Source organism: Engraulis encrasicolus, chromosome 17 (genome assembly GCF_034702125.1).
Source record: "Engraulis encrasicolus isolate BLACKSEA-1 chromosome 17, IST_EnEncr_1.0, whole genome shotgun sequence".
Lineage (NCBI taxonomy): Eukaryota > Metazoa > Chordata > Actinopteri > Clupeiformes > Engraulidae > Engraulis > Engraulis encrasicolus.
In genome coordinates, this window is record NC_085873.1 from 7,025,350 (window position 1) to 7,039,476 (window position 14,127).

General features: G+C 40.9%; 1 protein-coding gene across 1 annotated transcript in view; it reads left to right on the forward strand.

Annotated features, from left to right (window-relative positions):
- myo1d (myosin 1D) overlaps positions 1 to 14,127 on the forward strand; it is a 221,489-nt gene that overhangs the window by 145,652 nt on the left and 61,710 nt on the right. The window contains exons 17-20 of the mRNA XM_063221656.1: positions 2,265 to 2,488; positions 9,440 to 9,578; positions 11,071 to 11,175; positions 11,890 to 12,003. Of these exons, the coding sequence (XP_063077726.1) occupies positions 2,265 to 2,488; positions 9,440 to 9,578; positions 11,071 to 11,175; positions 11,890 to 12,003 (582 nt within the window). The remainder of the gene's footprint in view (positions 1 to 2,264; positions 2,489 to 9,439; positions 9,579 to 11,070; positions 11,176 to 11,889; positions 12,004 to 14,127) is intronic.

Below are 14,127 nucleotides of genomic sequence, written 5' to 3' on the forward strand. Positions count from 1 at the left end.
TAATGTTCAGAAAGGGTGTGCTAGTCGAATACTAGCTACCCCTGCTGCCCTGCTCATTGCCTGCTCATTATATTACACATAATGCAATAGCAGCATGGCCTTGCCTCACACTGGGCACTGCTAGCCACTATTAGCGCTTGATAAATCCTCAGAGGAAGCGACTGTACTGTGGTGCAGCATAGCTTATAAAACATTCTCCATAATACAGTTTGGCTACTTGTTGTGAACATCAGTGAGATTCATTGTTTTCTACAAGCAGGACACTGCAGGAGGGGGCTACTTGTGGTAATGGCTGCCATTTCTTTGGGCCTAATGCTCTGGCACTGGTGTCTCTGGCTACTTCCAGACACATTTCTTAAGCTCGTGTTGTCCACATTATCCCAGAAGTGTGACAGCGGGTGCATATGATGCAAACAGAACAGAAGGAAACCATTTTTCTACATAAGTAAAATATTTGTTATTGATATGCATTATTAAAGTACTAAAATATCATACCATATTCTCTTCCTAACACTCATAATACTACTACTACTACTACTACTACTACTAGCAGTACTGCTATTACTATAACTGCTAAGTACTATACCAAAAATACTGGATAAGAGGAAGATAACGCAAACCACGCCCACTCAATGCAAAAGCGTGGGCTCAAGTCTCCTAAGGGGGCGTTGTCCCCTCCTTCTTCTTCTATTTTTGAGGTGTTTGCTCAAGACGTGCTCATCTACAGTGCTAAGGGGACTTGATTTATTCTCAACCTCAGGACTCCGAAGGTCTCCTAACCGAAGGTCTCCTAAAGGGGCGTTCACCCGACATAAAGTGGATACCGGAAAATAAATAAAATGACGCTTCTTGTTAGATCCACTTTCTTTGACTATACTGTACTATTTCACACTGTAATACTACAAGAAACAAGGTAACAACAATTGTAGTCATTCCCCTCTGAATCTTCATTAGATCTGTGTCCATCAGCAACACTGTGTGCAGAGCAGACCCCCTCGCTACCCTGTTGGACACAAAAAGCACATCAGTGTGTCTGGAGAGTATTGTTTACAGTCTCTTTTCGTAGCCCACTCCTGTCACAGTCAATGGGAAATAAAGACAGCATATGGCCTTGCTTTTACTGCCATCTTAACAGCCAAAATGGCTCCCCTGAGCAACATTATCATCTATTATTTACGCTCGGGATGGGGCAATATCCTCTCAACACGACCACTGTTGCTAGGGACCAGAACCGCAGACGACTTTGGGCCAATTCCTGGACAAAGAAATTTGAAAAGCCCTTCCACCTAATATATATAATGTAATGGGGACCCAATTCTGGGCACCCCTCTCTCCCTGTGCCCGGGACAACTGACCGTTTTTGTCCCCCCACGTCGTCTTCCCTGCAAGGGACCAGGGTCATTCTTCCCCTCTGCTCAGACGCAAAAATGGAAGACACTTATCACGTTCTTCCTTCTGGCTGTGGAGTTTTATTTCTTCCACGTGTATAAAATGTGCCCATAGATTATCGCGGTGGATTATGGGTAATCTAATAAATCTCCACCTTATCGTCCTCTTGTGCCCTGTTTTTCCCTCCCTGTCCTCTTTCTGTCTTACCTCTGCCTCTGAGAGGTAATATTTTTTTCTGTGCATGTTGACCTATTCATTTATTTGTTAGTTTGCTTGTTTCTTCATTAGCAGGATAACACAAAAGCTACTTCTCAGATTTTGAGTACACTTCCAGGATGACTCAGTGACTGTGTAAATTTAAACTGTTTCTAGGACCATTTTTGACAACTTCCTCAACAATTTATTAATTACTCACTTTTAGCTTGGCAGCAATTATTTTCATTTTACAATTAGCTGACACTTACAAACTTACAGATATTACAGGGTATTGGTTTCAGTCCCTGCTCAAGGGCACTTGATCCATGGATTGAGGTGTAGGGAGCGGTAAGAGCGGGATTCGAACCTGCAATCCTGTGATCTACAGTCCAACTCTCTATTACAACATGGCTGCCTCGAATAAGCCTAATCAACCTCAGTCTCCATCTCTTCATCTTCTTCTTCATGTATGAGTAGGCTAGTTTGTGTGTGTGTGTGTGTGTGTGTGTGCGTGCGTGCGTGTGTGTGAGGGATGTTATCAATGTTTTTAGTTAAACTGCACATTGGAGACTGGTCAAACCCAATTTCAAACTTCTGTGCTAACCCTGTTACATAGATTTTTGACAATAAAGTACACTTGAACTTGAACTTAAACTTGAACTCTTCTTTTTCTGTCGTAGGTGTGGCGTGGCACCATTGCCCGCATGCGTTACCGGCGAATGCGCGCGGCCGTCATCATCATCCGGGCGTACCGCCGCTACAAGGTGAAGTCCTACATAAAAGAGGTCAACCACCGCTTCAAGAACGTGCGCGGTATGAAAGATCATGGGAAGCACGTCAAGTGGCCCACGCCACCCAAGGTGCTGCGCAAGTTCGAGGAGGCCTGCAAGAGCATCTACAACAGGTGAATTAAAGGAGCAGAGGTTTAAAAATGTAAAAGTAGAAGTAAGTTTATGGTGCCCAATACTAGTTGAAGGAAAAAAATGTCTTTGCAATCACACTGATACCCCAACCACTGATGGTGCAAAGATGTGCTCTTCTTGCAGACTCCCTAACCCAACTGCAACATTTTCTCATTACCGACGTAGATGCACTGGGTGTAATTTATATTCGCATAGAATCTTCAGGTGGAAGGTGTAGGTTTACACTCGATTGAAAAAGGCTGTCATCCAATCAGAATCGAGAACCACACAGCACAGTGTTAGATTGCATTATATACGTAGCTGCTACACCTGTTGTTTCATTGTACCTAATGAGGCAGCTAGAATGTGTTGTTACTGAAAACTTCTAAAAACCTAAAAAGGACACACCAAAAATTTGATTCAACCAGTGCAGAATCATCTGATCGTAATACAGGTACACTGATCAACTGGTTACTCGGTGAAGTTACCTGTGTTGGGAGGATACTGTGTTTCTTTTTTTTTACTTCTACTTTTACGTTTGACATCTCTAAGAGATACTGAAACACCAACATTTGGTGGTCACTGAGGCGTGTTGCTTCACTTTTTTTTCCTCCAAAACTGATGCTCTTTGACTCAAGGAAATAGGTCACTTAGAAATATGGTCAAACTTAAATCCAGTTGTTGCTGTTGTTTAAGTCTTGCCAAGGATTTCCAAAGGCACGCTGCTTGATTAAAACGCCTTTATTATTAAATGAGTTAAAGGACTTACAACTGGAGTTTAGTTTGATCATATTCTAGTCTCTTACTAAAATACTAGTAATAACTGTTTACTATAATCCTATAGGAACTTGAACATATGATATTCTTACAACATGCTTGAAAAGTTGGTAATTCAAGGTTGTTAAATCAATTGGTATTACTTACGAGTTCGTGGAGCAAAAATGAATGACATATTATGTCATGAGCACATTTTCCATTTTTTACCTACATCTGGCTCTGTTTTGAAGCCTTTAGCCTTATACAGGAAAAGTGTGACTTCGACAAGAGACAATGTTTTTGCATTGCCAACATGACTGTTAAGCTGAAGCTTGCTTTCATACAACCACAAGGCCCATTAAGATAATGATTCATTTGCGCTCTTAATCACTGAGCATCATCATCCACTCTGAGGCAGTGTTTGCCCTGGAGCGGCAGGGCACCGAGGGCCTTTGAGCTCTCTAACACAAACAGATGGCTCAGCCTGGCAGCGGTTGGAGATGCTAATGCTAACCACTCCCTCACATAGCCTAGCCTAGCCTTGCCATAGCATATGATGGCTCTTCCAACCTCTGTCTAGTGTTTATCAGTGGCGAATGGTATATCTGGGCTAAATATTTTCAATCAGGTAGCAAGAATACTACATGCTGCCAATGCAATGTGGGATCAATTCCGGACCCCTAAATGGACTTTACTTTGTCACTGAACTCCATTGATTCAGCCATTCAACAGTCTTCCTTATCAATTGTATCAGCATTTTGAAGGTGCAATAGTGAACGACAGTGAGGTTGTTTTTGTGTGTGTTTGTGTGTGTGGTAATGCATGCAGTAGTGTACGTGTGTGGTCAGATGTGTTAGTACGCCGCACCACAGCACCCCCAAGGAGGTGTTTTAAAGCCACCTGTTCATCTAAAGTCGAAAGATACATTACTTTACTTACATTCCTTAGTACTGCACACCACGTAATGCCATCGCACAGTGAATATATGGAAAGGCTGCATTGCCATTCAGTTGAACCTATTCATTTATTTAGTAAGCAGTACACTGATTCTTGAAAGTTTGGCAAAAACATGTCCCTGCAGTAAAATATTAATTCTGTTGAAAATCAACTACATTTTCACAAACAAAATGATCCCAGGTAATGGCCAAGGGGTCTGTCACACGAATACACAGTTGTTTGAAATATTTAAGTGTAATTTTATTACTTTTCATGGCTATAAACCTGTCCACACCCTGTAAAAACGCCTGTCCCAAGGACTGGCATCATCATTTCAATTGACTTAAAATACAAAAATCACTAACAGAATTGAACAATATCACCATGATGTGGAAGACCATATTAAAGTGGTTCTACAGATGTGCACATAGTGGATGTAAAACAATATTTACTATTATTTACTGATTGCTCAAAATGTGTCCAGCATATTGGTCACCACCGTCAGATTTTTTCTAAAAGACAATAAAATCAGTTATGCACAAGGTAATTTTCATTACTGAGGACCCCTTTTCAAACCTTTAGCTCTACTGCCTACTTCACCATCACTGAAGCTCCTGTAAGTTTATTATTTTGTCCTCAATTTGTTAATTTGTTTGGACACTGGTACTGTCCCAACCATAAACTGTCAACACCGTCGGGGTTTTTAATAGTATTGTATTACATTAATGTTAATAAATATATTTTTTTTTCAGAAAAGGTATGAAGCACCCAAGAAACAGAGCGAAAATGAAATGGCTAATGTGAACAAACAATGCATAATATTTAAAAGAGTGTTTTTTTGTCTCACACCGTCAGATGTCACCACCGTCAGATTTTGTTCTGCTCATAATGTTGTTCCATATTTTACTAAATTGTGCTGGTTAATGAAACATTACTAGGCATGTTAGTAATATTTGTGATCTAAAATGATACTCTAGCCACCACTGAGGTGCATTTGGAGTTTTTTTTGTCAGAAAACCTGACGGTGGTGACATCTGATGGAGTTCACCAAAAAACACATGTTTTACGTGTTTTTGACATGTTTTAAGAATATGCATGCAATAAGTATCTACAGTTATGTTGAATTGTTAAAGTAATTCACTTTAATACAGTAAACATGTGTTTTTACTTCTAATTCTGTCTGCCGCTGTTGACAAAACAAGAAAGAGCCCATTTTATGAAAAATGTTAGACATGGGGAGCTTGGCCAATGCATTCACTGCACAGCCAAGACCTACATCTATGATAATACACCTCTATATTTTCGATTTGAACAACTTAAAAGCTGTTTTTACCACATTTTCAACAACCAGTGGCTTACTTCCTAGATAATCTAACTAATGAAGTAAAAACACATGCTCATACTGTGCACACACAAAAATAAAGTGTGCAAAGATGCCATTGACTTGAGAGGGCTATTTATTTTGCTAAATGCAGGTACTAATTAGGCCACTTTCACCACTCTCAGATTACTGTCACCACCGTCAGTTCTTAAGTCACCACAAGAAGGAGTTTTGGACATTTTAAAGGAATGTGCTTACAACATTTTCCTTAGGAGTTGTTGAAATATCAAAGTAATAGCCAATTTAAGCCTACACGAATATTTGTGAAATTACAAAAAATTGTTTGTTGTATTTAGGCGTTAAGTAAGCATCGTATGACGGTACATATTTTAAAATTAGAACACATGAAACAGTATTAAAATAGAACAAAAGTGAATTTTCAACATTTAAAGGCATATGTGTGAACCAAAAAATACACATAATCACTTAAAAACTCCAGATACATATGCAACCAAATCAATACAATTTTAATAACTTTTAATTGTGTCTGACGGTGTTGACAAAAAACAAGGTATGATCGGAGAAAAGCCTGATTTCTGAAAAAAATACATAATGGGGAGATTGGCCTTGTGCATTTCTGAAAAGCAAAGACCTTAGTCTACGAGGATATACCATATAATTTTGTAATTCACTTTGTTTTTTTCTGTCAACATTACAACCTGTTTTAGCCACTTTCTCAAGAATCAGGGAGTAGTTACTAGTTAGCATGCTGAACAATGATTCACAGCTACCTTTTGGCCGTTGTCAACTTCTTACCTGTTGGCTTTATACGTACCTTTCATACCAACTCCATGTTGTGCTCTCCCTGGCCTGAGGTCCACCATGTCAGCTTTGACTGCAGGTATTGATATTTTGATCAAAGCTCTGTTTGATATACAGTATCCTCTTCAAAGAGTTGTTTTTGAACCGCTGAGAGTTTTGTGGTGTGCTGTTGCATCGAGGAAGGAAGGAAGGGGGAGCAACCCTCAGATGAAAGCTGAAAAGTCAAAACTGTCCGACCTTTGTTCAAAGAAGACACATACAGTAAACCTTTGACACACGTTCGATCTGTGTGATGAGCACTGTTTGTTCATGCCACTTGAGAATTCCAACACACATACTGGATGTCAGGTGTGTAGTCTTTGTTAACAGTACAATAAAACAGTCTACAGTACACTGTAACAAATAGCTGTTTATTTACGGAAATTCTGCAACAGCATTCTACTGCTTTTCGAAAAAACAGACAACTACTGTGAAAATATTACTTTGAGTCACATATTGAGCAAAAACAGTAAGTACTGCACAATAGCAGTATTCGCCGTTGTGGAAAAAACTAGAGATGCACCGGATCCTGATTTTTAGGATCCTGCCGGATACCAGATCCACTGAATAAGATCCTGCCGGATCCGGAACCGGATACCGGATCCTACAAAAGGTTTGAAACATATAGTCTACTCGCACACGTGGGCCCTTTTTATTACGTTGGCGCAAACTATTGTTTAGACTCATTGGCTTATTGCCACACTGCCTTCAATAGCCGCTTCCAAAGGGATTTCACTCCATGCAGTGATTGGGGTTGTGAAAGACTGAAAAGCCTAGGCTAGACATGCACCAGACCCTGATTTTTAGGTAACATGCCGGATACCGGATCCACTGCTTAAGATCCTGCCGGACCCGGACCCTGTGAAAAACTCTATTATCCTGACGGATCCGGATCCGGACCCGGATCCGGAACCGGAACCGGAACCGGATCCGGTGCATCTCTAGAAAATAACAAGTTATTTTAGGCAGCACCATTGAAACCCATTCATCCTCCACTTGTCCGTGATCACCATCAAACTTCAATACCACCTGAAGAACTGAAGTCATTCTGACTGGTTAAAGATTATCTGATACTATCAAGCATGATGAAACAATTCCTAAGGAAACTGCAATACTTAAAAAGTGCTTGATGCAGCAAAGTGTGAGTAGCACATGCATTTTGATAGTGATGAAAGTGTGAATGGCTGAAACATTTGAAGAACTTGTAACACAAGCAGCCCCATCTAAACCAATCTGCTAATCAGTGCCTGGCCTCACCTGAGTAGGGCTGTTATGCCATTATTCAATTAACGGGCGTCACCTGCCAAGGGCCTGATGACTCTGGTCACATGGTACTCTTTCACCTGTATATAAATCTGGACTATCAACACTTCAGTTGCTGGCCTGCCTGCTGGCTGGCCTGCATGGCACAGCATAGCACTTGTTTGCCTACAAGCTTGCCTACAAGCTTGCTTACATGCTTGCACACTTTCCTCTTTGTGAAAGCTTGCAGTATGTGGCATCATTTGTGGCATTGTGGCATATAATGTGCCTGCTGCAAATTAGGCATTGCTTTGAGAGCTAGCTTGTAGTGCTGCTTGTTTGCTGTGCTACTTGGTGCAAAATATTTTTTTAAAGACTGACCAATGCTATATTCATCATTGGCTCATCAAGAGATACAGTAAAAAGCCCACCTTGCACACTATCATTGTAACATAGCACTGCGTACTCTGACATTTTGTTCATGCCCACACTTTCAAAGGACCACCGCAAACCATTTTCTCAATACAGCATTGCGGCATAGTATCATGCTCAAGGCACTCCAGTCATGGTGAACGATGGGAGGGTGGGGTGGTAACATGGCCAGGGTACCACAGTTATGGAGAATGATGGGTGGGGTGGGAAGTTGCCATGGCCATATTCATGAATACAACTATGACCCAGTATTTGCCTGTCATCACACAGTACAATTCAACTTTTTAACTGAAATGTACTGTTATTTTTCTGTAGAGTACTGTTATTTAACAGTTCAATTGCTGCTGAAAAAATGTTATATACTGTGATACATTAAACAGCAATGAGCTGTATTTGATTTTTGGTGTGAAATAACAGTAGAATTACAGGTAAATATAATTGCCAGTAACTGCCGTTATTTTGCAGGGAAATTTTCTTACAGTGTAGGTTACCATCATCCCCTCACAATCAAGACATCACCATTCAGCACACATCACAGAGCCTCTGAGATTCTGAGAAAAAAACACATTGCTCTACATTTCCTTCTAATCTGTACTCATGCCTTCTGATATACCTTGATGCACTACAATATACACCATGCAATACATATTAATGTTCCAATGCAAATGAGGCTGTACACAGTGAATAAGAAGTTACAGGTATCAACAAAACCCTTCAGGGTTTTTCAAGAGAGCAATCACAGTCAACCGGTTCGTGAGTCAAACACAAACTGGCAGGCTGCATACTGCTGTATGTTATGTTATGTTATATATGTTATGTTATATTATGAAATATGTAGGGGTAACCATAAAAATGTAATTGAAGAGTTCAGATGCAAAACCCCCTAACTCCATTTCTGAAGACCTGCACTTCTATACTTTTAGAGAACCCCGTTGTTGGTTTGGTTTACATTCATGTACTTGATAATACATATAAATAGTTATATTACATAAAAAAATGAAAAAAAATATGCAATTTTGAAAGCTTTGTATTAAATACAAATGAATTAAGATTAATTTCTGAAAAGGCACTTAGGGGGTTTTGCATCTGAACTCTTCAATTGTATATAGATGGATTTTTTATATATAAACATGGTGTTGTGAGGAGGGGCAAGACTGGCAGCCAACCATGTGAGCTAATTTTTGACTGACAGTGGTTTCCAACAATCAGTGGTTGAGTTGTTTGCACCTAGTTTAGCGCAGTCAGGAGAAAACAAAAATATAGAACCCATGTATACTTACACTTAAGTTAACGCTTCACCCTACATCCCTTCCCTCTCCACCCCTCTCCTCCCCACCCTGTCCACCCAATTTCTCCACTCGATCCCACCCCTTTTCGCTCCACCCCACCCCTCTCCCATCTCCAGGTGGTGGGCCTGGACCATCATCAAGGGCTTCAACCCTGAGGAGATGCTGCAGGTGCGGGCCAAGGTGGCCACGCTGGAGTGCCTCAAGGGCCAGAGAACCGACCTGGGCCTCCAGAGAGTCTGGGAGGGTAACTACCTGGTGAGTTAGCTTAGCACTGGTCCAAGAACGCAGAGAATGTACGCACATCAGTGGCATGTAGGGGCTGGATATAACTTAAAGGGACACTGTGTGAGATTTTTAGTTGTTTATTTCCAGAATTCATGCTGCCTATTCACTAATGTTACCGTTTTCATGAATACTTACCACCAACATCAAATTCTAAGTATTTACTTTGACTGGAAAAATTGCCCTTTTCATATTTGAAAAGGGGGATCTTCTCCATGGTCCGCCATTTTGAATTTCCAAAAATAGCCATTTTTAGCTGCAAAAATGACTGTACTTGGACCATTTCCTGCACAGTGTCCCTTTAAAGGAAATGATAAATGTTCACAACATTGTTCCATAAGTGTTCTGAAATATTATGCCATTAAAATCTGCGAGCATATAAAAGTGTTGTGGACATGAGTGATTTCCTTTGAGTCAACACGGGTCATAGGTGTACACTAGGGTGTGCATCAAACGCCCCTTGAAAAAAAACCACCCTTTCACTGCTACTCATAATATAATGTAATTTCGAGCCTTTTCTGCCATCCTTCAGAATAGATAACATTTTATAAGGAAGTTGGTTTAGTGCAGGGATGTCAAACTCAAATTCACATAGGGACAGAACTTAAATTTGTCTTGGGCTTAACACCATATACTTTATATTCTTTTAAAAATGAGCTAAAATTGTATGTAATGTATGTTTGTAATATGCACTACATTTCCCAAACACTCATATACAGTATAGTAGCTTAAACGTGCCTAAATATTTTCTGTTGTGTGAGTGGGAGATGTTAACTTCTCTGTCCACTTATTCCTATTGTATGACACACCAAATTGCATGTTCAAGTCGTGTTACTAGATATTTTTAGGGGCTTGTTATGCCTCCATTGAGATGCTGGCAGGAAGTGAGGGGGAGAGAGAGATGGGAGGATTGGGAAATGACCCCGTCCTGACTCGAACCGGGGTCCCTATGGGTATGAAAGCCCAAATGTGGTGGGCTTAGCGCGTTGCGCCACAGCACCCCCCATATTACTATATATTAATGGTGCATGTGGTTAAACTGTAATACACATTTGAAGTTATTTCGCGTGCTAAATGAAATGACCCCGCCACGGGCCAGGGTTTGACATCCCTGTTTTAGTACAAATGTACTGCAGATACTGCAAAAGAAGAGTGGGATTTAGTAATGGGGTGTGTGTCAAAGCGAAAAGCTATGGGATATGACATGGTGAACTACCTGGTATTTTGGCACAGGCGTCAACGCACAGGTGTATGCAAATACTATAGTGTGCATTCCGCTGGATATAAAGTATGTGTAGTCATAAATGAATGAGCTATGTCCACCTGGTCAATTAGTAGTCTCATTCCGCAGGTGATTTCACATATTCACTACATATTTGTGTGGTTATACATGTTGAAGTCTCTACAGCCTTTATTCCTGTTTTTTGTGAGCATTACACTGATGTCATATTGGTCATGTCTGTAGAAGCGGGATAGTCCTGAGACTGCCTCGTCCTTCACCCTGGTGTCCAGCGACCTTCAGCGCAAGGACAAGTTCATGAGGGTCCTCTTCTCCTCCAACGTCCGCAAGGTAATGGACATCATCAGCCAATCAGAGAAGAGAATTTCATTGTCATAGTTTCATTGACGCATGATGTGCCCCTTCACTTTAGACCAACCACTTCACCAAGGCTGAGGACCAAACTGAGCAGATTACAGAGCCACCTGTACAAAATCGGCAACAGCAAAACACTATTTAAAAGATGTATTATAATATAATAGGGGCAGCCGTGACCTAGAGGTTAGAGAATTGGCCTTTCAATCTAGGGGTTGCATGTTGGAATCCCTCCTGACCTCTCCCTGCATCTCCATCCATGGCTGAAGTGCCCTTGAGCAAGACACCTAACCCCACATTGCTCCAGGGACTGTAACCAATACCCTGACAAATAATACCTGAATTTCCCCCTGGGGATCAATGAAGTTACTCTACTCTCTAATAACTGTGAGTCACTTTGAATAAATGAAAGCGCCAGCTAAGTTCAATGTAATGTAATGTAATATATCATATATCAGTTAGCAAGAATTTGTTACAGCATAATGTCATTGTAATTATCTGTGGTATAAATGAACAAGTTGTTCTGGCATACGTAGTGACATAGGTAGCATGCATGTAATAGTCCTGTATCCATGTAATAATAATCAAACTATAGTTGAGCTCCTCCAGTGTTGGATAACTTGTGATGCTCCACGTGGAGTTTTGCGCTTGTGAAATAGCCATTAATGACGCATGGTTTGCCTCCTTCAGATCAACCACTTCAACAAGGCTGAGGACCGAACAGTGCTGATAACAGACCGCCACCTGTACAAGATGGACCCCGTGAAGCAGTACAAGCCCATGAAGAGCATCCCCCTCTACAACGTAAGTGTCTTACACAAGCAATCACAAAGAAAAAGAAGTCAGTGCACTTACTGTATACCAGTGATTCCCAATCAGGGGTACGTGTACCACTAGGGGTACATAAGCGCTTTGTTCAGGATATGTGGAAAAATGTAATAATAACATGTACGGAGAATAGTCACACTGGGATAGTGGAAGAGATATAGAGCAGGGATGTCAAACTCAAACTGACCAAGGGCCAAAATCAAAATCTGGAACAAAGTCATGGGCCAATCTCAATATTTATTTTTAAAAACAGACTAAAATTGAGCATACACTAGTACTCATATTTACATTTCACAGACACATTCCCATCATAGTTCAAATGTGCCTGCATATATTCTGTTGCATATGAGTGTGAGCTGTTTCACTGGCCTGGGCCCACTCATATTCATGTGACACCAAATGCCATGTTCAACTGTAATACATTTGAAACAATGTTGTGGGCCAAATAAATTGACTCCACGGGCCAGATTTGCTCCCATGGCCTGAGTTTGACATCCCTGATATAGAGCATGGGTGAGGGAGTATTCCTGGTATAATTAAAAGGGGTATGCAAGACAAAAAAATGTTGGGAAATACTGACTTATACCATCAGTCTTGTTGACTAACATGACCTCCATGCTGGTCAAAATAGTGTTTGTAAGACTAAACTTACAACTTAAGCCAGGCTCAAACTACACGACTAGCGATTGTGTGTCCGATTTTGGCGTCGGGGTGCACCGCACACTAGAAGAGAATCGCAACTGTCAATCTTGTCGCTGCTCGCAGCCACCGAGAGACAATGCCCGACGTTCTATTTCCAGTCGCAAATATCAAACACTGTTTGATTTCTACGACTTGCGATCGGCGACTATTTGAGCTGCCAAAGTTCTATCTTAGAACGTCGGCCACGACGACGAGGAAAATCTTTCCCGACACATCGCTTGCGATGGTCCCTGGGTGTAACGTTCCAGCGATTGTCGTAAGGGGGGTTTTCAGCCGAGAATCGGCGCGATAGTCGTGTAGTTTGAGCCAGGCTTTACGCCATTGAAACTGACTCAACCTGAAGTACACACGCTGGATGAAGGAGAATTTTCATAGATATGACCTCTGTAGTGTGCATCATCACCAGAGTTGTATAAAGTAGAAGCAGACGTACTCTCACAGATGTAATTACAACATATTGTATGCTATTACATCGTTTCAACTTTGTTATGTCATACCACTAATGTTATGAGTACTTTTGCTTCTCCTCAATACTGTACATCTCTGATAATCACAGACGTAATATCCTTCAAAGGAATGAGTTGAGAGATTGAAAGAATTATAATCTTAGCTGTGTGTGTCCCTCACGCGGTACATAATGGCTCATATCCAGACCTTTTCTCGTTATGTTTAATGAGTGGATCCATGTTCTTTTCTCTGCTCATGAACCACACTGTTAGCGGGAATGAAAATGCGTTCTCACCTCATGTTCCTTTTCACCGACAGCCAGGGCTGGTTGTCCTACAGTAGGTGAGAAAAGGGGCTATTGAAAAAAGGTCTTACCTTCAAGGCATTGATTTGATTTTGAAAAGCAAAAAAATAAAAAATAAAATAAAAAAAGAATTAGGTCAGACGTTTCAGGCTACTTTGCGAGGAGAACATCAAATACTGTACATTACCGTAAGCACATTACTTTCATTGGAAATAAGACTTCAATGCAATACAGTACCTGATGTCTTTTTCTATTACAAAACAGAAAATGGCTGACAATGTTACAAGAGCTCAGTTTACGAAACTCCTCTCCAAACCTTGACCACGTGTGTCAAATTCATCTCCACTTCTACTGCTGAAGGCAGCACCTCCAACTGACAGTGGGATTACATTTCGATAGCTTGGCTTTACCTTAATCCCCCATCTATAGTGGTAGTTATGTTGCAGAGCCCCCTATGATAGGTGAAAATCCGCAACATACAGTACCGAGACCCCGTAGAAGAGATTTAATCGCATGAACCGTAAAACAACCTTCCCATGTGTTTTTAGTCCATTTAGTAGGCCCTTATACCAATTACTATATCTCAGTTAGTATATACCGTATGTATTCTATTCTATTGATGTTGTGGTTGAAGAAGGGAACGTATT